Source organism: Myotis lucifugus, unplaced genomic scaffold (genome assembly GCF_000147115.1).
Source record: "Myotis lucifugus unplaced genomic scaffold, Myoluc2.0 scaffold_26, whole genome shotgun sequence".
NCBI classification, from domain to species: domain Eukaryota; kingdom Metazoa; phylum Chordata; class Mammalia; order Chiroptera; family Vespertilionidae; genus Myotis; species Myotis lucifugus.
Genome location: NW_005871074.1, coordinates 9,518,128 through 9,545,194, shown reverse-complemented (window position 1 = coordinate 9,545,194; position 27,067 = coordinate 9,518,128). Strand labels below are relative to the sequence as shown.

Sequence of the window (27,067 nt, the reverse complement as noted above, 5' to 3'; positions counted from 1 at the left end):
AGGGTCAGAGGGAAACCCAGCTGCATCCCTTGGGACAGGCACAGCCTCTGACTGGAGAAAGGAGATCCCAGGACTGTTGGCACCCGGGGATTTGAGATCTGGGTTCCATAATTACGGAAGACTGAGCCCAGAGGGGGCAGCCTGAAGGGCTGACCAGACCACACAGTGCCGGTAAGAGAGGAGCTCACAGAGACTCAGTCTTTCCCATTTCTGTGGTTGACGTTGTGGTTTTTTTTTTTCACTGAACCCTGTTCATAGGACATTTCAAATACAGACACTCACCCGTGCTGAGGTGCTGGAGAAGGTGTGGATGAGTGGAATCTTGGGAAAGGCTGGGGAGAGGAGGGGGTTCAGGAGAGGTGGTAGCAAGTTGAGTGCTGAGTCACGCCTGAGGACATGGGCAGCCATTTTCTCCTGAAGATATAGCCCCTTCCTCCAGTCTCCAGGCAAGGAATACAGCCACACCCAGATTCCACCCTGATGGTACAAAGGATTAAAAAAAATCTGATTAGTCCCTAGGAGTTAACAGAGTCTGGCCTATAGAGAGGCCTCCAGTCCTAGCAACAGAAAAAAAAATCACAGATTCCAGAAAACTGGGATCTTAAGCCAGCCAAAGGAATGACATTTCAAATTTTCATTTTCATTTTTATTTTATAATTATTATTTTAGTTATTTTTTTGCTTTTTTTCTTTGTTTTCCTTTTTTGTTTGTTGTTTTATTTTATATTTATTTTCACATTATGTTTCCATCATTCAATTTTATTTTTACTTGCTATTTTCTATTTTTATAGCATTTTTAAAATCAATTTTTGTGTAAATATATTATTTTGTTCCCCTTCTTTCTCTTCTTATCCACTCATCCCTTTTCTACTTCATCTATACTGCATTTAGGTCCTCCCCATATTTATCCAATTCTTAACCTTATTTTCTGTATATCAGCTCAGCCTCTACAGATTCTGCCCCAAACCTCTTTACTGGGTGTTTGGTGTTTGTATTTGTTTAGTTTATCTATTGGTTCTGTGGTGTTTTCTCCATATCTGTGTGTATATGTATGTATATATATATATATATATATATATTCTCCTTTTTCTTTTCACTCTTATCTTTTTTTTCTCTCTTAGATATCATTTGTGCTCTCTTTTCTCTCCCCTAATTCTCCTTTCTCAGGTGGTCACTTATATTGGGGTTATCGGTGTCATGAGTACATTCATGTTTGTTCCATTTGGGTCATGTCTTGTTAAGGTGAATTTTATCCTGTCTGGCTAAAGTGCTAGAGAGAGAGCCACATAACCAGACACCTGGAGAGGAAACTTCATCCACGAACAGGTCAATTACACCCTAGACCCAGCTACAGAGGCAGGAATAAGGCAGCAGTGAGGGAGCAAAAGAGGAGTGTGTGGTTGTGTGTGGAATGTGTGTGTGTGTGTGTGTGTGTGTGTGTGTGTGTGTGTCACAGTTAAACCCCACAGGACCTTCGGGGGCAGGCTAACTAGGCTAGCCTAACTAGGCAGCCTCTGCTACCATTGCAAACAGTACCAGAAGGCCAGCTCTTCTTCAGAGGCCTCGCCTTTTTGTAGGGGAGATATGATGTAACTGAGAGTCCAGCCTCACCCAGGTTGCCCTCAGGTAACATCTGGGACTCTACAGCCACCCCTGCCAGGGACCTGCTACCTCGGTTGTGGTCCCATAGTCAATGAGTATCCAGTCACCCCAGGCGCAGTCTCCTGTGAGTTCTGAAGCATGCTCCCTCTGACCAGCCCAACGTTTTAGTCCAGGGCACTGCAACCATGTGAGTAGCAGACACATGAGCAGCCCGCTCCTGTCCAAGGAGCATCAGCCCCATGAACAGCCTGCCCCAGGCCTAAGAGAAGCAGCCTCATGTGGCCTGCCCCTGTCCAAGGAGCAGCAGCTATGTGAGCGGCCCGCTCCCCCGTCTGAGAAGCAACAGCTGGACGAGCAGTCTGCCCACGTCTGAGGAGTGGCAGCCCCACCCAGCCCGCCCCCATCTGAGGAGCAGCAGCTGAGTACAGCCCACATCCTGCACCAGTCCGAGGAGCAGCAGCTATACAAGAAACCTGCCCTCGTCCAAGCAACAGCAGCCCACGAGCAGCCTGCCCTAATCCGAGGTGCAGCAGCTGTGTGAGCAGCCCGCCCCCATCCGAGGAGCAGCAGTTCTGCGAGCAACCCATCCCTATTTGAGGAGCAGCAGTAGCCCACCCCTGTCTGAGGAGCAGCAGCCAAACAAGCAGACCACCCATGTCCAAGGAGCGACAGCCCTGCACAGCCCGCACCAGTCCGAGGAGCAGAGCCACACACAGCCTGCACCTATCCGACAAGCAGCAGCTGGGTGAGTGGCCCGTCCCCATCCAAGGAGGAGCAGCCACACATTCAACTCACTCCCATCTGAAGAGCAGCAGCTGCGTGAGCAACCCACCCCCATCCAAGGAGCAACAGCCTTGCAATCAAACTGCTCCTGTCCAAGGAACAGTAGCCTCACAAGCAGCCCGCCTCATCAGAGGAACAGCAGCAATGTGCAGTCAGCCCCCATCCAAGGAACAGCAGCCTCGTGATCAGCACACCCTCTGTCTGAGGAACAGCAGCAGTGTGAGAAGCCTCCCCACACCAGTCAGAGGAGCCATCACAGTGGTGAACAGCACCCACCAGAGGAGCTGCTGTCAACTGAGGAGCAGCTCTATCACAACCGCCCGAGGAGCAACTGCAGCCTGAGGAGCCACTGCCACCCAAGAAGCAGCCCCTGAACGACTCAACATCTAGATATGTCAGTGAGATCAAACATGGGTAGACAAAGAAACCCCCAAAAGAAAGAAAAGGAGGACACACCAGAAAAGCAACTAAGTAAAACAGAGGCATGCAATATGTCAGAAAAAGAATTCAGGATAAGTGTCCTAGAGTGCATAAACTGGATGGAGGAAAAAATCAACAACTTATGCAAGAAGCAAGAAGAAATGGATGAAAAAATCAACAACTTATGTAAGAATCCAGAAGAAATGAAGAGTGATATAGCTGCAATAAAAAACACCATGGAAAGTTTCAACAGTAGAGAAGGAGAAGCAGAGGACCAAATTAGCGAATTAGAAGACAAGGAAGCAAAACACACCCAAACTGAACTGCAATTGGAGAAAAAAATTAAAATACAGGAGGAGAGCCTAAGGGAGCTATGGGACAACATGAAATGAAACAACATACGAATAATAGGGGTGCCAGAACAACAGAAAGAGGAACAGGGTTAGAAAACCTATTGGAAGAAATAATATCAGAAAACTTCCCTGAGGTGGGGAAAAAAAAGTCACGCAAGCACAGAGAATACCAAACAAGATGAACCCAAAAAGACACACACCAAGACACATCATAATTACCATGGCAAATGTTCAGGACAAAGAGAGAATCTTAAAGGCTGCAAGAGAGAGAGAGAAAATTACATACAAGGGATTAGATTATCAAATGATTTCTCAACAGAAACACATTAGGCCAGAAAAGAATGGATGGAAATTTACAAAGTGATGCAAAGCAAGGGACTGAATCCCAAAATACTCTATCCAGCAAGATTATCATTCAAAATTGAAGGGGAAATCAGGAGCTTCACAGACAAAAAAGAAGGAGTTTATCACTACCAAACCAGCAATGCAAGAAATGCTAAAGGGACTGGTGTAAAAAGAAGAAATAATAAGGTAAGAAAGAACACAGGCACAAAAAATAAAAATGGCTACAAACAAGTACCTTTCAATAATAACTTTAAACGTAAATGGACTAAATGCTCCCATCAAAAGACATCGAGTGGCTGAATGGATAAAAAAACATGACCCATATATATGCTTCTACAAGAAACCCACCTCAGAACAAGGGACTCACACAGACTGAAAGTGAAGGGATGGAAAAATATCTTTCAGGCAAATAGAAATGAAAAAATAGCTGGGGTAGCAATACTTTTATCTGACAAAATAGACCTCAAAGTGAAGGCCATAACAAGAGATAAGGAAGGCCACTTCATAATACTAAAGGGATTGATACAACAAGAGGATATAACCTATATTAACATATATGCATCCAATGCAGGAGCATCCAAATAAATAAAGAAAGTCCTGGAAGATATCAAGGGACAGATCAATAACAGTAAAATCATAGTAGGGGACTTTAATACACCACTGACATCACTGGATAATCCTTTAGACAAAAAATCAGCAAAGAAACAGCAATCCTAAATGACTCACTAGATCAGAAGGACTTAATTGACATCTTCAGAACATTTCACCCCAAAGCCACGGAATATACATTCTTCTCAAGTGCACATGGGACATTTTCAAAAATAGACCACATATTGTGTCACAAGCAAAGTCTCCCCAAATTCAAGAAGATTGAAATCATTCCAAGCATCTTCTCAGACCACAATGGCATAATAGTAGAAATAAACTACAATAAAAACAATCCAAAACACTCAAACACTTGGAAGTTGTATAGCATGTTATTGGTTACCAATGAGATCAAAGAAAAAATTAAAAACATTCTGGAAACTAATGACAATGAAAATACATCAATCCAAAACCTATGGGGCACAATGAAAGCAGTCCTGAGAGGGAAGTTTATAGCTCTAGAGGCATACCTCAAAAAAAACAAACAAGAAAAAGTTGTAATAAATCATCTAACTCTACAACTAAAAGAATTAGAAAGAGAGCAACAAAAAAAGCCCACAGTATCCAGAAGGAAGGAAATAATAAAGATCAGAGCAGAAAAAATGACATAGAGACCAAAAAAACAATACAAAAGAACAATGAAACAAAGAGCTGGTTCTTTGAAAGGATAAACAAGATTGATGAACCTCTAGCCAGGCTCATCAAGAAGCAAAGAGAGAGGACCCAAATAAACAAAATCAGAAATGATAGAGGTTAAATAACAACAGACTCCACAGAAATACAAATGATTGTTAAAAAATACTATGAACAACTCTACTCCAACAAACTAGACAACCTGAAGGAAATAGCCGTAGTCCTATAAAAATACAACCTTTCAAAACTCAATCAGGAAGAATCTAAAAATCTCAATATGCCAATAGCTATGGAAGAAATTGAAGCAGTCATCAAAAATCTTCCAGCAAACAAATCCCAGGGCCAGATGGCTTCACAGGGGAGTTTTACCAAACATTCAAGGAAGAATTAAAATCTATCCTCCTCAGACTAATACAAAAAATTCAAGAGGAAGGAACACTTCCAAGCTCATTCTATGAAGCCTGCCTCACCCTCATACCTAAACCAGATAAAGACAACACAATGAAAGAGAATTATAGGCCAATATTCCTCATGAACATAGATGCCAAAATCCTCAACAAAATCCTAGCAAATAGGATTCAGCAGTACATGATAAAGATCATACACCATGACCAAGTAGGATTTATCTCAAGGATGCAAGGATGGTACAATATCCGCAAATCAATAAACGTAACACATCACATAAACAAATTGAGAGATAAAAACCACATAGTCATATCAATTGATGCAGAAAAAGCGTTTGACAAAATCCAACACCCATTTTTGATAAAAATTCTCAGGAAGGTGGGAATAGAAGGATCATACTTTAACATAATAAAAGCCATATATGACAAACCCACAACGAACATCATACTCAATGGGCAAAAACTAAAACCATTTCCCCTAAGAACAGGAACAAGACAGGGATGCCCACTTTCACCACTCCTGCTTGACATAGTACTGGAAGTATTAGCCATTGTGATTAGACAAGAAGAAGAAATAAAAGGCAACCAAATTGGAAAAGAGAAAGTAAAACTGTCCTTATCTGCAGATGACATGATATTGTACATAAAAACCCCTAAAACTCCATCAAAAAACTATTAGACTTAAATTAATTCGGCAATGTAGTAGGATACAAAATTAACGCCAAGAAATCTATGACATTTCTATACACCAATAGTGAACTTACAGAAAGAGAGACTAAAAAAGCAAACCCATTTACCAGCACACCAAAAAAAATTAAGATACCTAGTAATAAACTTAACTAAAGAGGTAAAAGACCTGTACTCAGAAAACTACAGGACGTTGAAAAAAGAGGTAGAGGAAGACATAAACAGATGGAAGAAGATGCCATGTTCATGGATTGGTAGAATCAACATCATTAAAATGTCCATACTACACAAAGCAATCTATAAATTCAATGGACTCCCAATTAAAATACCAATGGCATATTTCACAGACCTAGAACGAACTCTCCAAAAATTTATCTGGAATAAAAAAAGACCCTGAATAGCTGCAGCGATCCTGAGAAAGAAGAACAAAATAGGTTGGATCTCAATACCAGATATCAAGCTGTATTACAAAGCCACTGTTCTCAAAACTGCCTGGTACTGGGACAAGAATGGACATATAGATCAATGTACTAGAATAGAGAACCCAGAAATCAACCCGAACCAATATGCTCAATTAATATTTGACAAAGGAGGCAAGAACATTCAATAGAGTCAAGACAGTCTCTTCAATAAATGGTGTTGGGAAAATTGGACAGATACATGCAAAAAAATGAAACTAGACCACCAACTTACACCATACACAAAAATAAATTCAAAATGGATAAAGGACTTAAATGTAAGACTGGAATCCATAAAAATACTAGAGGAATCCAAAGGCAACAAAATCACAGACACATGCCGAAGCAATTTCTTCACTGATACAGCTCCTAAGGCAATGGACAGTCAAGGGGAGAAAAAAAAAGGAGATATATGTAATACTCTTTGTAATATTTTAAGCAATAAAACAAAATTTTTAAAAAGGGAACCCACTGCATGGGAGAACATATTTGCCAATGATACATCTGATAAGGGGTTAATTTCCAAAATATATAAAGTACTCATAACAACAACAAAAGTTAGACAAACAATCTAATTGAAAAATGGGCAGAAGAAGTGAATAGACACTTCTACAAAGAGGGCATACAGATGGCTAAGAAACATATGAAAAAATACTCAACATCACTAATTATCAGAGAGATGCAAATTAAAATGACAATGAGGTATCACCTCACACCTGCCAGAGTGGCTATCATCACCAAATCAACAAGCAACATGAGCTAGCAAGAATGTGAAGAAAAAGGAACCTTAGTACACTCCTGGTGGGAATGCAGATTATAGAACTACTATGGAAAACAGTGTGGAGTTTCCTCAAAAAATTAAAAATGAAACTATTATTTAATCCAGTGATCTCACTCCTGGGAATATATCCTAAGAAGCCAGAAACACCAATCAGAAAGAAAATATGTACCCCTAGATTCATAGCAACACAGTTTACAATAGCTAAAATTTGGAAACAGCCCAAGGTCCCATCAATAGATGAGTGGATTTAAAAACTGTGGTACATTTGCACTGGAATATTACGCAGCTGTAAAAGAGAAGGATCTCTTACCCTTTGAGACAGCATGGAGAGACCTAGAGAGTATTATGCTGAGTGAAATAAGGCAGTCAGAGAAAGACAAGCATCACATGACCTCGCCTATATGTGGAAGCTAGTGAACAAAATGAAGTAACAAACAAAAAAGATCCAGAGACATTGAAACATGCAACAGACTGATCTATTTCAGAGGGAGCGGGGGAATGGGAAGAGATTAACCAATGAATTGATATGCATATTTGCATAGCCCATGGATAGACAATGGTGCATGAAAGGCCTGGGGAAAGGGCAGGAGCAGACTGAAGCGGGTTGGTGTAGGGGTGTTGGGGGGAGGGGGAAGAGGGCATTAGTAATACTTTCAACAATAAAGATAATGTTTTTTAAAACAATAAAAGAAATAGAAAATAAACATAATAGAAAAAATTTAAAAATCCAAAACTTTGTTCTTTATAAATAAATAAAAATGAAAACTCCAAAAATTACTGATCATAAATAAATAGGGAAAAAAACCCCACAAAATTAGCAACATAGAAAATTTTAAAAATGGGCTATCTCTACTGATTCCACGGAAATCAATAGGATAGTGAAGGAAGGAAGGATATTATGAATAGCTGGCCAATGCATCTAACTAATTAGAGAAATGTACACATTTCATCACAAAGAAAAAGAGAATATCTGAATATTTTTTAAAATTGTATTCATAAGAAAAAATCCAACTCTCTCAAAGAGAAAATTCTAAGTCTAAATTGCTCCATTTCTAAATTATAAGAAACATAAATAAAGAATTATTCAAATCATAGTAACTCTTTCAAAGAATAGAGAAAGGGATATTTCTCAATTTCTTTTATGAAGCCATCATCTATTTGATACAAAATTTGACAATATATGAGAATAAAAATTACAGACAGATGTTTCTTATATCGATGCAAAAATCCTAAACAAAATGCTGCTAAATCAATCCAGCAAAAGTTAAAAGGATAACACATCATAACCAAATAAGGTATATTCCAGGAATTACAGGTGTGTTTCAACACTGGAAAAACACTAATTTTAATTTATAATTTTAACAGAAAATAGAGAAAACTATATGGTCATTTCAATTTATATAATTCAATATCCATGGTAGGATACATATAAAAATTCCAGCAAATTGATAAAAAGGTAAATTTCTGAATATAAATATGTATCTATAAAAACCCATTGAAAATAGGCCCTGGCATAGAAGACATTTGCAATTATTATGTTCAACAAAGGAATCATATCTAGACCACATTTATTTTACATATAATTAGAAAGAGACAAGGCCATTCAATTTAAAAATGGACCAACGTCTCAAATAGACATGTACAAAAGAAGCTTTATAAATGGTCAATAAACATATAAAACTGTTATTGTTAACTTAATAATTAACAATTAACTTAATTAACAATGATGAAATGCAAATTAAAACCAAATGCAGGGCATCTATAGGTTCACCAACATGAATAAAATGAAAAATAAAAACAAACAAAAAACTACAGGCATTGATGTAAAGTGTAATTCTCAGCATGTAAAACACTTTGGAAGTATCCTGGAAGATCACACTCTGTGATCAGGCAACTTTACTTTAGTAATGTACTCAATGAAAATTCATATGTTCACCCTATGACCTGTATAAGAAAGAAAATAACCAACTATGGTTTTTAATAGCCACAACTATAAGTGAACCACATTTTAACAATAAAATGGAAAAACAGACAGTGTTATATTCATTCAATGTGTAATCGCTCCAACAAAACAAACAAACAAAAAAAACTATTGGTATTTACAACATGTTTGGAAATTATAATCATTATAATGAAAGAACTCAAACATTAAAGAGTACATGGCGATTTCTTCCATTCTTATGGAGTTCCAAAACAGACAAAACAAATCTATTCTGTTAGAAGTAATGATTGTCAGAGGGCAATTTGGGGGCATTGGTGGCTCTACATTTTATTTCTTAATCTAAGTAGGTGCTAATTACACCTATTTATTCACTTGAATATTAGTGGAGCAGTGCGCCTGTGATTTGTGGAAAATAATACATGTATGTATAACTTCAGTTCACTTAAGAAGTGTATATGCATCTTCCTGTTCATTAGCTGTTTCTACCATCTGGAAGTATTCTGCTGGGTTTTCTGTTTGTTTTTTGCCCCAAAGAGGCGTCAAAATGAGTCAAAGCCTCCTACTGCATAGATTCAGGGGCCTAGACCGCCCATGTCCGACAGCTCACAGCGCGTTCGCTCCCCACCCATCTTTGCTCCGCAGGGTTCTCCTCGCGCTGCCAACTGCCTTTTGCCAAGGCAACTGCCATTATTGGGGTTGGGATACCGGACATCGAGCCATGCTGAGGTTTCTGTTTCTGCTCTTTGGGCTCATCGGGCTCCAGACAGACAGTAGTGGTACGTGCACTACCCACTCAGCCCGCCCCTCTTTGACCTGCCAGGCATGTCAGCTTTCCTCTGGGTTTCCTCTGAGAGGTTGGCTATCTCTGGGGAAGTGCTTTGTTGTGGGGGCTCCAACTCTGTGAGCACCAGTCCACTCCAGCATTGCCACCTTCCCCAGACAACAGCCACATTGTTCGCCAGGGGGCTTTCCCACTCGTCTTGAGACAATGGGGGGTGGAAAGGTGGGGAGGGGGAGCGGGGAGATGCCATGCATGGCTTGAGTGGATGCCTCACGATTAGTGTTTTATAAACTGCTCTGCATTTTTTACCCCTGGACATTGTCATTGGAAGGTCAAAAGGACCCAAGTTTATATGTACTGAGATGCTTGCTCCTATTGCCTCAGAATTACTGTGAACCGCCCACAACTCCTAAGACAATAAACCTCTTCCTCTTTACAAAGCCTTGTAATTCCAGAAAGACTGTAGATTGAGGGTATTGAACAAGATAGCAAAAATAAGTGGCGGTGTACAGACTATGATGACTGTAGAGGAGGAGATATGGGGCGATGCGTGTTGCTCTAACAAAACATTTTGCATCTTACAGATTCTGAACTACTACTACCTGTGCAAATTATAATTCCAGAGAAAAAACGGTCAACATCAAGAGATGGAGTTGAAACAAATGTAAGCAAGCACTATTCTTTCTTCAGAATCTAAAAAACAATGCGATTATTTCATTCCTAAGAAGTAATTCTGGCATATTTTATCCATGCACACTTGCTGAATTTTATATTTATACCCAATTTTTCTTGACAAAATAAAAACCTTTTGAAAATGAGCCAACGTTAATAATGTTTCATAGACATATTGTGCAGTGATGCTTATTATCAAAGCCCCAAGTCCAATCTTCTAAATTTGTTTCCTCCTTGAGTGTTTGAACAATCACTGACCTGATCCATCCAGAGGTTCTTTCCTCACTCTCTCACCAGGCTAAATTTGGAGAAAATTGTTGTTGTTAAGTAAGCCTAAGGATTCCTTGCATGGGATGATGATCTTTTGATTTAATGAAGGGTTATGTGATGATTTTAAAAAAATTTTATTGCAAATATGTTCATCATTAAGGCTGTTATTTTATGCCATCTTAGTAGTTATTGGTCCAATGTCTTTTTTCTTTGAAATAATTAGATTTGTATCTCTTTTACTAATTTCTGGAATCATTTCTAAAGAAGTGAGAAGTGTTTTTGTATATATACCCAATCTTAATTTTCTTTCTAGTTGAGTCATAAATGTTCTGGTAAGTTGAATGCAAATATTTCTTAGCAACTACCCACTTGTCACCCTAATGGAGATAATATAAGCTTAAAATATTCAATATACCATTTTAAAAGACTTATATTTATGAGAATTTTAAATTAAATTAGACATTAAATTTCTCTTTCATAGAAAAGGAGGTGAAGACATTAGGAGTATTTTAAAAGTTTTATTTTTATACAAAAATATATATGTAATTGTTTGGTTATATTAGAAAATATACACAGATGTATTAAGAGGGTGATATCTTAAACCAACCTTTACTAGATTAAATATGAATAAAATAAAATAAGATTGGCAGAAAAAATCACTTTTCTGCAACTGTCAAATTCATGAGGAACAAAATTTAACTATTTTGTTAATGTCTCTATCCCATGTTTAGAACAGTGCTGAATACATAGTAAGGGATTTGTAGTATTTTTTGAACCAATAAGGCTTATTGATCCAACAAATGCTACAAATAATATGAAACAGAGTATGTTTATAAGTATTATCTATATTAATAAAAGGGTAATATGCTAATTAGACTGGATAGACTGGACGTCTTCTGGATGTCATTCCAAATGTCCTTCATGACAAAGCTGGGGCCCAGTGCCTGTGGCGGTTAGGGGCGATCAGGGAGGAAGGCAAGCATTAGTGGTGACCAGGCAGGCAGCTAGAGGTGGTTAGGGCCAATAAGGCAGGCAGGAGAGCAGTTAGGGCAACCAGGCAGGCAGGCAAGTGGTTAGGGGCAATCAGGCAGGCAGGCAAGCAGTTAGGGGCATGAGGCAGGCAGGGGAACAATTAGGGGTGATTAGGCAGGCAGGCAGAGGCAGTTAGGGGCAATTAGCCAGGCAGGCAGAGTTGTTAGGGGAGACCAGGCAGGCAGGAAGGAGAGTGGTTATGAGCCAGCGGTCCTGCATTGCAAGGGTGTGCAGGCTGAGGGACCCTACTCCCCCACCCCCGCATGAATTTTGTGCACCGGGCCTCTAGTAATTAATAAATAAAGATCAGCCTCGCTGGCATGGCTCAGTGGTTGAGTGTTTACCTATGAACCAGTAGGTCATGTTTCAATTCTTGGTCAGGTCACATGCCCAGGTTGCAGGCTAGATCCCCAATGTGGAGCACACAGGAGGGCAGCCAATCAATGATTCTCTTTCATCAGTGAGGTTTCTCTCTCTCTCTCTCTCTCTCTCTCTCTCTCTCTCTCTCTCTCTCTTTCCCTTCCTCTCTGAAATCAATAAAAATATATTTTAAAAAATCATAGGAGAAAATATTCTACTTAAAAGGGCTAGTTTATTTTTAAAAATAACTGAATGGAACTTGTAGATATTAAATAATATGAAAGTAAAAAATAAATAAGTAAATCAAGAATCAACAGTAGACCAGACAACTGAAGAGACTCAAGTAGATTCAACATAAAAATGGCTTAAGAGGGAAAAAAAGAATAGAATTAGAGGGTCAAGTGTAGAATAATTGGAATTCCTGGCATAAAAGAAAAAAAAACAACCTGAAGAGATTGTATGAAACATATATTAACTGTGAAATGATTTTTAAAAGAATCCCTAGATCAAGTATCACACCACAGAGTATATAAAAATCAAGTAACACCTTGACAGTGAAATCAGAATACCAAAGCCAAGAAAGTGTCTTAAAGGCAGCCAGACATCAAAGATCATCTACATTGAAATAAGTAGTACACTGATAGACTCTCAAAGTCAACAATGGGGATGAGAATACAGTGAAATTAAAGCTTTAATAGTATGACTTTAAATAAATTTGCATTATAGAATAATTTATTCAAATGAAATATCCTTCATAAATTAGGACACATTAATTTTCAGATATTAGTAGAAGAAAATGGTTAAAACAATGTATTTCAGTATGCAGAAATTGAAATACATCAATATTAAATTATATTTTCTTTTTATTGTAGTAGTATGTTTTAGAGTGCAATTATTGTCAATATAAAATGATCGTTTTCCTTTTTAATATTCTTCTCACTTTGCTTTGTTTTTTTGTTGTTTTTTTAAATATACTCTCCTGCTAGGTGTCTTACAACATTGTAATTGATGGGAAAACATACACTGTGAACCTGATGCAAAAGTAGGTGATCTACATTATTTTACCACTTGTCTTTGTCCTATTAATCATCTATAATAATAAAAGCATAATATGCTAATTAGACCAGGCATCCTTCCAGATGACCTTGCAGACAAAGCCGGGGTTGTGAGGGAAGCCTGGGTCCCGGGTGCCAGAGAAGCTGGTGCTGGCAGCTGGGGGAAGGAAGACCTACTCTTGCACGAATTTCATGCATCAGGCATCTAGTCATTTATAATTATCCAGAATGTCATTATTTTGCATTTGTAAATGTTTCAAGTTACTGGCTTTTCATTGTTTTTTATTTTATTCTTTAAAAATCTTTAAAGTTTATAGTAAATCTTGAATTTATACACTAAAGAACCTGAATCCACAGTGTAAGCTCCCACCTTTCTCCTTCCTGTAGAACCAGATTTCTTTTGGTTATTCATGTTGTTTCATAGGGGATGAGTTTCGATAATTTTCTATCTTTATCAAAACTTGATGACTTGCTCTTTAGTTTCTTTACATTCAATTTTATTTGAAAGAATATTTAGGATTTTCAGGTGAAAAGGATAGTGATAATTTTTTTTAGAGTTTACATACAATGTCAGAATGTCTTACGGATTTAGAATATAATTGTAATTAGCCAAACTCAATTCCATGCAAGCCAATAAATTTGGGGAAAACAAGCACAACTAAGTAATAAAGAAACATCAAAATTGTAATGTTCCTTTTTAAAATGATAAGAATAGTCTTCCAAAATAATGAGACAGAAGTCTGCAAGTGACATTACCAAATCAAAGAGAGAGAGAGAGAGAGAGAGAGAGAGATCTGTACCATATCTAGAATTCATAATTGCAATCCTTTCATACATTATAAAGCTTGTAAAATGTTGTTTTATGTAAAATGGATGATATCATTTTGAAGGAAGACTCAAAATTACTTCTTCCTAAAGACAAGAAAAAAAAGCTGCATTTTTGCAAGAGATACGTTGGGACAATCCAGATAGAATCTTACCGTCAGCCACTATTTTGGAATGCCAAGTGATGCACATGAGAGTGAGCCAGTGGTCAGACCTAAAGCATCCTGTGAATAACTATCAGTATCACAGGAACAATATTTATTGAATTTTTAATATATTTTGAAATATGTAAAGTATAATTGCTTAGAAATATAAGAAGACCTGAATTAAAATGCAGTAACAGCCCTAGTCAGTTTGGCTCAGTGGATAGAGCATCAGCCTGTGGACTGAAGGGTCCTGGATTCAATTCCAGTCTAGGGCACATGCCCAGGTTGCAGGCTCTATCCCCAGTAGGGGGTGTGCAGGAGGTAGCTGAATAATGATTCTCTCTCATCATTGATGTTTCTCTCACTCCTTCCCTTTCCCTTCCTCTCTGAAATCAATAAAAATGCATATTAAAAATAATGCAGTAATAGTAGTTGGTTTCTTAAACTCTTTCTTATATTAGAAAAAAAGGTATAGAATATATAGTAATATAACTAATGATGATGTAGTAATTCATGAATCTATTATTTTATATTATACCATTTCTCCTCTCTTAAATATTTTGTTATACATCTTTTTACTCTTCTTTTAGTAGTTTCTCTAGATTAAGATATTAATGCTTGAGTTATTGTACCTAATATACACTTTTACCAATTACCCTATATTCTTAAATCATTTAACTTTTTTTGTTTGTTTGTTAATCCTCATCCGAGGATATTTTTCCATTGATTTTTAGGGAGAGTGGAAGAGAGAGAAAGATAGAAACATTAATGTGAGAAAAACACATATCGACTGATGGTTGCCTCCTACATGAGCCCTGACCAGGGCTGGGGCTGGGGAAGAGTCTGCTACCAAGGTATGTGCCCTTGACTGGAATCGAACCCGGGGCCCTATGGTCTGCAGGCTGACACTCTATCCACTGAGCCAAGCCGGCTACAGCGATCATTTAACTTTTTTATTCCAGTTAACTTTTCTGCCTATCATTTTTTTAATGTATCATAGTCCTGCTTACTTGTAAACCCTAATGAAAGATTACTATTATTTTTAATAAAGTCAATATTATTTTAAACCCTAATAAAGCCTAGGTGGCTGCCACAAGATGGATAGCAGGGGAGGGCAATTGGGGTGATCAGGCCAGCAGGGGAGCGGTTAGGGGGGGATCAGGATGGCAGGCAGAAGTGGTCAGGTGCAATCAGGCAAACAGGCAGGCGAGTGGTTAGGAGCCAGCAGTCCCGGATTGTGAGAGGGATGTCTGACTGTCAGTTTAGGCCCAATCCCACAGGCAGGCCTAAACTGGCAGTTGGACATACCCCAAGGGGTCCCAGATTTGAAGAGAGCGCAGGCTGGGCTGAGGAACACCCCTCCCCCATGCATGCACCGGGTCTCTAGTTTAATCATAAATGTACTCATTCTGGTGCTTTTTTTTCTTTTTTCTTGCATTTCTGGTTCTATCTGCAGTTCATTTCCATGTCTCAGAAATTTTATGTATTCCTATTACAAGTCTGCTTCTTTTTAATTATATATATTTGTTTGCAGTCATTGTTAAATCTTTACTTAACCTTATTTTTAAAAAACTTTTGCTGGAACAAATTTTAGGGTGTCTTTTAAAAAATGACCTTAATTCTTTAAAATTATCATTTCACTGTCTTCTGGCTTTCTTCATTTCTATTGACAAGTAGTTGTCAATCTAATTGCTGTTTCTTTGAAGGTAACATCTTTTTTTTCTCTTGACACTTTGAAAGTTTCATTTTAGTTTTAATTAGTCTTTTAAAAAATATTTAGGTGTGATTTTTTTCTTTCTTTTATCATGCTTGAATTACATAGAGTATATTCAGTAATACTGTATTGTCAATTTTAAAATTTTAAGTTTACTTAGCTCCTTGGCCTCTCTGTGTGGCATCAAAATTTGGCAGATGATTTTACAGGGAAGGATTATGTTTTGATGCATTTCAATGTATACTATTTTTATCCCATACCTGCATGACTCCCAAAGTCCTGCTTGTTTCCAGGCTTCCAAATAGTGGCTTCCTCCTTGGGACTAACATGGATATATGTACTCTTTCTTTTTCTGCCACAAAACAGTGCCTGCATATCACCTGCTAAATTTCTTTACAGTTTTCAACTCAGAATTGTTATTTTCCCTGGAGTCCCACCTCACCATGGGTCAGTTTCTTTTGTTATACAAGAAGACAAAAATGTTTGCTCTGCTTGTCAGTGGCTGGGTTCTGGGACCTGTTCTTTTAACGAATCCAGACTGCCACAGCAGTCACAATCTTTATGTTCTACGTGTGTGGGAAAATGAAAATGGGATACCTACACCTATCTTTCTCTTTATAGAGCCTTTTAAACATATTCTTATCATTTATAAGTAATATATTTTAATGTGGGATGTCCTTCTAATCTGTTAAATTGATGTCATATTCGTTCAGTTTTTATTGACCATTTCTACTTTCCAGATATTCTTCTAAGTGCTTGAGATGCATTAGTAAACAAAATGGATATGAATCTCTGAGTTCATATGGTTAGTAGTTGATTCTAATAATGACATAATAAATAAGCAGATTAAGAAGAGTCTTAAAATGTTTAAGCAAAACTATAGAAAAAGATAAAAATATCTTTTGGAAATCTAATGCTTGATAATTGGGAAACTTGGATTTTTTTTTAAATAAACGTATTAATATAAGACTCCCTGAGAAGATGTATAAGGAAAGACTTGAAGTAAATAAGACAATGAACCATGCTGAAGAACATCCCAGGGAATACTTGTATAAATACCCTGAGGCAAAAGCTTGCCTGTTGTATTAAAAACAAAAACAAAAATGCTAGAAGGACAGTTTGACAGTAAAGTGTAAAGTGTGTGAGAGTAGGATTGGCAAATAGGATCTTTGAGTAAAATGAAAACAAAATCAGAGAATCTCTCTCTCTCTCTCTCTCTCTCTCTTTCTCATTAACCTACCTATCCTATATAATAAAAGCCTAGGTGGTGCCACGCCCTTGTGTGACATCATCACAGGATGGCCTCCACAAGATGACTGGCAGCGGAGGGCAGTTGTGGGTGATCAGGCCTGCAGGGGAGGGCAGTTGGGGGTGACCAGTCCTGCAGGGAAGGGCAGTTAGGGGTGACCTGGCTGGCAGGGGAAGGCAGTTGGGGGTGACCAGGCCTGCAGGGGAGGGCAGTTGGGGGTGATCAGGTCGCCAGGGTAGCAGTTAGGCCTCAATAAGGCCAGCAGGGGAGTGGTTAGGGGGCAATCAGGCTGGCAGGCAGAAGTGGTTAGGGGCAATCAGACAGGCAGGCAGGCGAGCGGCTAGGAGCCAGCAGTCCCGGATTGTGAGAGGGATGTTCGAGGGAACCCAGATTGGAGAGGGTGCAGGACAGGCTGAGGGACACCCCTCCTACCCCCATGCATGAATTTCGTGCACTGGGCCTCTAGTTTATAATAGATAGATAGATAGATGATAGATAGATAGATAGATAGATAGATAGATAGATAGATAGATAGATAGATAGATAGATAAAATAAAAAGCCTAAGCGAATGACCAGAACAACTAGAATGACCGATAGACCAGTCGCTATGATGCGCACTGACCATCAGGGGGCAGACGCTGAACCCAGGAGCTGCCCCCTGGTGGTCAGTGCATTCCCACAGTCAACCTCTTGCGGCCAGCTAACCACCCATGGTCCCTCCCTCCAGCTGGCCAACCTCCCACAGTCCCTCCCCCATCCCTCCCCCTGGCTGCCAGGCCCTGATCGAACCACTGCCTGGCCACCATGGTGGCACAGCAGTGAGGGAAGGAGGAGGGGTAGGCAGGGAACTGCGCGGTGGTGGGGTGCCAACAGCAGCATCAGCATCCAGCGTCTTTTCCTTCTGCACTCAGCCCAGTGACTATCGCCTCCTCTCCCGACCCTGCCAGAGCCTTTGGGCCTAAGGCTGGGACGGGCAGCTGGGGGTGGGTGGTGGTGGATGCAGCCCCTTTCCCAGGGGTCGCCGAGGTTTGGCTCCTCTTTGGGGCCAGCGACCAACCTCCTGCATTCCCTCCCCTTGTCCCTCCCCCCAGCCTGCAGGCCCAGATGGCCAGCCCTGTTTGGCCTGGCCCTGATTGGCCCTGATCACCAGCCAGGCCTAGAGACCCCACCCATGCATGAATTTGTGCACCGGGCCTCTAGTAACAAAATAAATATATTTTAAAAATAAAAGCTTAGGGAACAAATTTTTCACTAAACACTCTCTCTATTTTGCAGAGCTTTCTTGCCTCCTAGTTTTAGAGTTTATGGTTATAATGGCACAGGATATATGAAGCCCTTTGAACAACAGATTCAGGTATGAATTTTAGTGTCTGTTTTACCTTTATTAGGTGAGTTTCTGTGATCACCTTACTTAGGGTCCACTTGTTGCTGAATTTAACCATTTCTTTTTGGCATGAATTTAACCATTTCTTTTTTATGTATGTATTAACTAAGCCTTATTAAACAGATGATTACCCAAACCAAAAATGATTCCGATGTTTTTAAGCTATTATTTAATGATGATGTACATATACTGTATGTGCTTATGTGGACAATGGGTTGACTATGTTGTAACACATTTCAAATGAAAAAGCATGACTTATGTTAGGAAAGCTAAATCAGGGAAGAAAAGGAGAATTTAAATACTTTTCTGAAGTATTTTCAGGGACCTAGTGAATACATATGGAATTGAAAGCACATTTAGGAATACATTAAATTTTCATATATTTGGAACACTTGGAGCTTCATTTTATAAAGTCTGTAGTTCTTTAAATATATTTTTATTGATTTCAGAGAGGAAGGGAGAAGAAGAGAGAGATGGAAACATCAATGATGAGAGAGAATCATTGATCTGCTGCCTCCTGCATGCCCCACACTGGGGATCCAGTCTGCAACCCAGGCATGTACCCTGACCAGTTCAATACTCAACCACTGAGCCATGCTGGCTGGGCATGTCAATAGTTTATTGAAAGAATAATAGAGAAGTGTTCATAGAATTGCATGTATTACCCATGCCTGAAATGCCATTTTTCTTTTTACCTCTGCCCTGTCCTACCAATTCCTGTTGTGTTTTTTTTTTTCCATTTGCATTACTGGTTTCTATGTGGAGAATCTACTAATACTCTGAAATTAAAGCATTTTGATAGACATGAAAATTTTAACCAAAAAAAAATAATAGAGAGGGTGAATAATTGCTTTAAATTTCACTGAACAGACTAGGTAAATATATGTGAGTTATATATGGAATAATCTATACAGATATATAATAATACATAGTCAAATATATACACACACGTGTGTGTGTGTGTGCATGCACACGCTTGTGGCATGTGTGTGTGTGTGTGTGTGTGTGTGTGTGTGTGTAAGAGAGAAAAGAGTTAGTATCAGAGAGACAAAGAGATATACAACCACAATATTCCAGGCCTGAATTTCACATACGTTTGCTATACCTAATATCTAACTCTACTTCCTACCTCCCAGGAGGTAACTATGAAAGATAAATGTATAATTAAAAAGGCAAAGCAAAGAATGCTTTATTAATGTCCTGAATGTAGTAAGTTGTTGAATACTGGCCTCAAATGTAACCAGTATAATCATGTGCCATGTAACGATGTTTCTGTCAAAAATGGACTACCTATACACTGGTGGTCCCATAAGCTTATAATGGAGCTGAGAAATTCCTAACACCTAGTGACACCATAGCCATCATAATGTTGTAGGACAATGCATTACTCATGTGCTTATGGTGATGCTGATGTAAACAAACCTATTGTGTAAAAAAATTAGTCATATAAAAGTATAGAACATACAATGATGCACAGTATATAATAATTGATAATGATCATAAACGACTATATTACTGGTTTATGTACTTACTTGCTATACACTTTATTATTATTTTAGAGTGTACTCTTTCTACTTACTAAAAAAGCAAACAAACAAATAAACAGTTAACAGTAAAAGAGGATGTCATGTTATCCTCACAGCAGCCTGCTACATCTCACTGAGCTTGGAGGTGGGGAAAAAGGGTCTGTTTTGGCTCAAATTAACACAGGCTTCCATTTTTCTTCCTGAATTTTCATAAGTTTCATTGAAGAGCTATTTATTCATTTTCTCTTAGGACAGTTTGTCCTTTTGACCATTTCCAGAGGATTTATATGGTTGTTTATAATTTTTATTTAGTTTGCTAGGGAGCAGATTTGTGGAGCTCTTCATGTTGTCATACTAGAAGTCAATTCTCCACATCTTCATTTTTAAAGAATAATTTATCTTAATACATAATTTTAGGAACCAGAGCTTTCATTCTATTTAAGCATTTTAATCTGGCTCTCTACTTATATATACCTATATCTATACCAGGGGTCCTCAAACTACGTTTTGTTTTTTTACTTCAAAATAAGATATGTGCAGTGTGCAAAGGAATTTGTTCATAGTTTTTTTTTAAACTACTAGCGGCCCAGTGCACAAAATTTGTGCACAGGGGCAGGTGTGTCCCTCAACCTGGCCTGCACCCTCTCCAATTTGGGACCCCATCGGGGGATGTCTGACTGCTGGTTTAAGCCCGATCCCTGAACGGGAAGTCAGACATCCCTCTCATAATCCGGGACTGCTGGCCTCTAACCACTCACCCGCCTGCCTGCCTGCTTGATTGCCCCTAACCACTTCTGCCTGACAGCCTGATTGCCCCCTAACTGCTCCCCGCTAGCCTGATTGATGCCTATCTTCTCCCCTGACAGCCTGATAGCCCCCAACTGCCCTCCCCTGCTGGCCTGATTGCCCCCAAGGCTTTTATTAGTATAGATAGTCCGGCCCTCCAATGGTCTGAGGGACAGTGAACTGGCCCCCTGTTAAAAAGTTTGAGGACCCCTGATCTATACATTTAAATCTACACATCTACATCTATACATCTATATCTATATATCTATATATCTATATATCTATATATCTATATATCTATATATCTATATATCTATATATCTATATATCTATATATCTCTATCTCTACCTCTACCTCTACCTCTACCTCTACCTCTATCTCTATCTCTATCTCTATCTCTATCTCTATCTCTATCTCTATCTCTATATCATCTATATATATATATAAAGAAATATATAGTGAAATATATTATTGTTTGCATTATTATTCCTGGGAATGTTATGTGCTACTTTTCTTTGATTTATTTCAAATTTTCTCTTTATTTTTTGTTTCCATCCGTTTATTTTGATGTGTGGAGTTGTTTATATCTTGTGGAAATGAACAAAAACCAAAAAAATGAGAATAAGCAAAAACTATTTATTCAGAACTTGCCATAGCAAGGGAATCAGCCACCGTCACTTGTGTTCTCGCTGATACTGTTATTACTGGATTCCTAATGTTTTCTCTTGAGTCTGACAGCCTGTGTGCACTGGTCCAAAGGCATACTGAGCAGGAATTTGCAGTTTAGAAAGTAAAAAAGTAGTTTAATATTGAATTAGCTAGTTTGAAGATGGGGAGTTTATGCCTCTAAAAACCCAACTCATAACTTGAATATTATCTTTTGCCTGCCAGAGGTCTGGACCATGTGACTATTAAGTAACAGAAGATAGCAGCTACTACCTTCTGCTGCCTCTTTTGTTGTTTTTTTTTTTTTTTTTTTTGCTTTTTTTCTTACTAATTCCAAAATCATGGGTTATTTTAGGGTTAGCTCTTTTTCTGATTTTTCTCTGGACTATGAGCCACATTCACACATCTAATATTTTATTTACTTCTTTTAAATTTGATTTCAGAGAGGAAGGGAGGGGAAGAGAGAGACAGAAACATCAATGATGAGAGAGAACCATTGATCAGCTGCCTCCTGCATGCCCCAAGCTGGGCATATGCCTGGACCTGAAATCGAACCATGACCTCCTGGTTCATAGGTTGATTCTCAACCACCAAGCTATGCCAGCCGGGCACATCTAATATTTTAAAACTAGAGGCCCAGTGCATGAAACACGTGCACAGGTAAGGTCCCTAGGCCTGGCCAGCCATCAGGGCAATCTGCAGGGCGACTGGTGGGGTGGCTGGGGAGCCCCCCACTGGCACCCACCTTGGCTGGCCTGGGGCCTGTGGGCTGGGGGCAGCTTCTGCCTTGAGCATCTGCCCCTACGTGGTCAGTGCACTTCATAGTGACTGATCATTCTGCCGGTCCATCTACAATTTGGTCAATTTGCATATTAGGCTTTTATTATATAGGATCATACTGGCCATATCCAATGATACATTCTTGAGTTTGTGATTCTTGTGTCTAAAGAGCTTTCTTATTCCACCAGACAATGAGCTTTCCTGGTGCCACTTTCAAAACTACCCTCCTGTGTTCAGAAATAGCCAAAATGTCTTCTCAGTTCTGGCTTTTCTGGCCTTAGTTTCTGCTAAGCGACTCGAGATCTCTTTCACATATTCTCAGTTCAAATGTAAATGAAGAACTTACACCTGAATCAATAACATACATTTTGGGGCCTCACTCTGTGCCTCCTTCCTTTCCTGGATATGCACCTCAACTTCTAGGAACTTGAAACCATGGTCAGTAAGATTGGGTTCTTTGTTGGAACTTCAGCTACCTTGTGTGGCCTTGCCTTGGGGGTGCCCTCAGGTGATATAAATGCAAACTAAATACCATGTTTTTCTTTCTAATGTTGATTCCCTTCTCTCACTTTTTTTCTGCCAGCCTTTGTAGCTGGATTTTAAAATTATTTTTCCAGAATTTATATTTGTAATTGGTGAGGGAGTTGACCCAATGCAAGCTACTCTGCTTTTACACTCAAATAATTTTTCTCTTGGATTCATTTTATTTGGTTTTGCAAAATTAAGTCAATAGAATATGAAAAAATAAGTTTTGAAAGATTATTACCTTGTTCCTAATGACCAAGAATGTCATATTTAATTTATAATAGGAAAACATATGAAAATGTACTAACTTTTTGAACCTGTGTGAACATATTTGGATAATTGAGCCAAATGTTCATCTAATAATCCTTTAAATATATTTTAGAAACAATAAGCATTTGACACATATGCACAAATTAACATTTGGTTTAAATATTTGAAAATAGTACCTTTAACATGAGTTATTCTAATAGAGATATATGTATTTTATCTTTTGTTTTTCAGAATTTTTGCTACTACCAAGGGTATATTGAAGGGTATCCAAATTCTATGGTGATCCTTAGCACATGTACTGGACTCAGGTTGGGATATATAATTTTATAATGAGAAAATGGAGTATTATTTCAGAAATAACTTTAAAAAAAATTTTAAATTATATTCAGGGGTTCTAACGTGAGCCATGCCTTATTGTGGAAAACTGTTTTAGGAAAAGCATAATATAAAAATTCTTGTAATCCCTCCTACCTTTATTCTGAATTAAGATTTTTGATAGAATTGGAGACCATGAAATGTCAATAGCTACGCTAATACCAATTGCATTACTATTCAGTGCCACTCAGTAAGTTTGTGGATACTTAGGAATTTTTTTTCCACTTTACCACTTAAGACTAATACTGAAAATTATCTACATTCTATTCAACTAAAACTTGACTAAATGGCATTTTATGTACTTTTTTAAAAATGTGTTTTGAAATTCATAGGGGCTTGCTACAGTTTGAAAATATAAGTTATGGAATTGAGCCCTTGGAACCTTCAGTTGGTTTTGAACATGTGATTTACCAAGTAAATAATAAGAATACAGGTGCTTCTTTATATACTGAGGAGGATATTGATCCAAGGGACTTGCCCTTTAAAATACAAAGTGTACAGGTAGGTGATTATTTGAGTAACTGTATGGCTATTACTATTCATCAATAAAAACAATATCTTTCTGATAAATTATTTATATTAGTTAATATGATAGATAGATAGATAGATAGATAGATAGATAGATAGATAATAGATAAATGTGCTAGATGTGCCAGAAACCTTGTGACTTATATTGTAAGTCTGAAAACTAGTCATTCAAATTTCCAGAACTACAAGCTGTTATTTTTAACTGTTATTGACACTGCTTTTCCACCCTATGATCTATACCTTCATTGTCTGCAGGTACACTCCTTTTTCCATATCCATTATGTCAAAATTTTGATATGACAAATACAAATGACATTTACATAAATATTGAAGATATTTGCTGAGGAGAATCACTAGGGTCTTCTTCTAAGACAGCTGCCTCAGGGGCAGCCATCACATTTTCCTTAAGATGCAGGGTTAATTTCCTTATGCAAGGACAGAAAAGCTGCTTCTACTGGCAAAGAAGACTCTGGAATTTAGGAGTTCAGAAACCTCAGATTCATCAGAGTCTTCCCATATGTCCCCATTCAAATTTTCAGGATCTCATTTTTTCCCAATTAATACCTTCACTTTCACAGTAGACACCATGTGATGTTGGAAATTCAATTTGTGCTGTAACTAATCTACTCATAGAATGAGATTCTGAGTTTGATTTTCAACCCTCCCTGATATGCAGCTATAGTAGGTAAGGTTTTTTTGTTTTTTTAAGGTTGATAATTTTCCAGAACCAACATATGTGTGTATGTGTGTGTGTGTGTGTGTGTGTGTGTGTGTGTAGGTATGTGTGCATATATGTATGCATGTGGCAAGTTCAAGTGACAGTTAACCATCCCACAAGGGCTACAAAATTTATTTGTATATTTCTTTCATAAATTTTAGTGTCTAATCTCTTACATTTTGACATATGACTCAATTGAATTTTTGTAGGGAGTGAGATTCTAAATTCATTATTCTTCATATGGATATCTATTTTTCCCAACACCATTTGTTAAAAAGACTATTTTTGTTCCATTGAATTTTCATGGCTAGCTTTTTTCAAAGATCAGTTTACCATAAATGTTAGGGACTATTTCCACAATTGCAATTATATTCCATTGATCTTTATGCTTATTCTTATGCCAGAACCACAACTTTTTTACTATTATAGCTTTGAATCAATTTTTGGAATCAGTAAGTGTGCATTCTTCTTTTTAGATATTGTTCTAGCTATTCTTGTTACTATGCAATTCCAAATGAATTTTCAAATTTATTTCAATTTCCTCAAAATGCTACCTGGGATTTTATTGATTCTGTAGATTCATCTGAGAAATATTGCCATTGAACAATATTAATTATTTCTATCTATTAACATTGAATAGCTTTTTTTAAGATTTTCTTTAATATTTTCTGTGTTGTTTTGCATTGTTCAGTCTTCAAGTAAACTTATTTTGTTAAATTTATTTTTAAAACTTTTATTATTTGAATGCTATTACACATTTAATTTTTATTTCAAATTTGTATTTCTCATTATCAGTGTTAGGAAATTATTTATTTTGTGTACTGATTTTGTATTCTACAAATTTGTTGAAATTGTTTATTAGTTTTTTAATTGGACTTTGATTTTCTATTTATAAAGTCATGTCAACTTGAATAAAGATAGTTTATGTTCTCCCTTTTTAATTAGGATAACTTTCATTTTTTTAAATAGCCTAATTGTTCTGGTTAGCACCTCCAGTATAATGTTAAATAGGTGAGAAGAGATATTTCTGTCTTGCCCCAATCTTAGGAGGAAAGGATTCAGCCCATTACCATCTCTCTATATAAAAGCCTAAGCCGACCGAACAACCAGTCGACCAGTCACTATGATGTGCACTGACCACTAAGGGACAGACGCTCAATGCAGAAGCTGCCCCCTTGTGGACAGTGCGCTCCCACATCCAACCTCCCTTTGGCAGGCCAACCTCCCACAGTCCCTCTGCCCCACACCCCCCGCTGGCCAGCCAACCTCCTGCGGGCCCTCCCCCCCATTGACTGCCCCAATCTCCCCAATTGGGACTGAGCAAGGGCCGATCACTGGCCTGGCCGAGGGACCCCACCTGTGCATGAATTCATGTACCAGGCCTCTAGTCTTTGCATAATACTTAGCTAAGCAATTTTGTTCCCTTATATAACCACATTCTCTTACTCTATAAAATGGCTTTTGAGTTGTTTGGACCTGCTCACCCTTCCACAGACACATTTCCTGGCATTCTTTTATGTACCCTTGTCTTAAATGTATTTGGCTAAAATAGACTGTATCTTTACCCTTTAGGTTTATTGTTCATTAAATGAATGAATATATTATTAATTAAGTATAATAAATCCCAATCTCAAAGAGAAAATGAACAAAGATTACTTCAGGGAATGTTAGACAACTAACACATGTTGGTTAAAACAATGAAATGGTTTGGATCCTTCAATCCATTAATACATTGTTTATCTCAATTAATTTGTGTTTATGTTTATCCTCCAGTAAAGTGGTGTTATTTCCTTTTTTAGGGACTTTAATGAGAGGATTGAGTCCCATAAGCAAACTATCATGAAATATTTGGTGCTTAATTTTTAATGGAAATTATAAAAAACTGGTTAGACCATAAGGGGATTTCATCTGCATTTTTAAAAACAAAACCCTGAAATCTCCAAGGTTAGGCCAAGAAATAGTGGGCAAAAATGAGTGCTCAATCAGCCCTAATTTTGTATTACTGATCTTTCTCAACTTTTCCCTTTTCTTTAAATTACTATTATCATCATTTTTCTGATCTCTACTAAATCCCATCGTTCTTATTCTCCAATGCTCAATTTAATATGCTAAAGAAAATAGTTTTACTAATATGGGATGGTTTTAAACTTTAATGTGAAATGGAAAATCTGTAGACATTAAAATAAATATAAGAAAAGTGTCCTCAATTTCTGAAATTTTATCCTCCTTTTCTGCTTCTAGAGATCTGTCCAGTGTTTGTAGTTATGCTATTCTAGTAACAAGATATTTTGAATTGTTGACACTATAATCTTAAAGAGTTCACAAAGTTGTCTTACAAGTTTTCCCTAGTG

At 37.9% G+C, this 27,067-nt stretch overlaps 1 protein-coding gene across 1 annotated transcript in view; it reads left to right on the top strand.

Annotated features, from left to right (window-relative positions):
* The first annotated feature begins 9,770 nt into the window (after positions 1–9,770).
* Positions 9,771–27,067, top strand: part of LOC102437361 (disintegrin and metalloproteinase domain-containing protein 2) — an 82,516-nt gene continuing 65,219 nt past the window's right edge. The window contains exons 1-6 of the mRNA XM_023751830.1: positions 9,771–9,822; positions 10,418–10,497; positions 13,154–13,209; positions 18,433–18,511; positions 23,327–23,403; positions 23,803–23,971. Of these exons, the coding sequence (XP_023607598.1) occupies positions 9,771–9,822; positions 10,418–10,497; positions 13,154–13,209; positions 18,433–18,511; positions 23,327–23,403; positions 23,803–23,971 (513 nt within the window). The remainder of the gene's footprint in view (positions 9,823–10,417; positions 10,498–13,153; positions 13,210–18,432; positions 18,512–23,326; positions 23,404–23,802; positions 23,972–27,067) is intronic.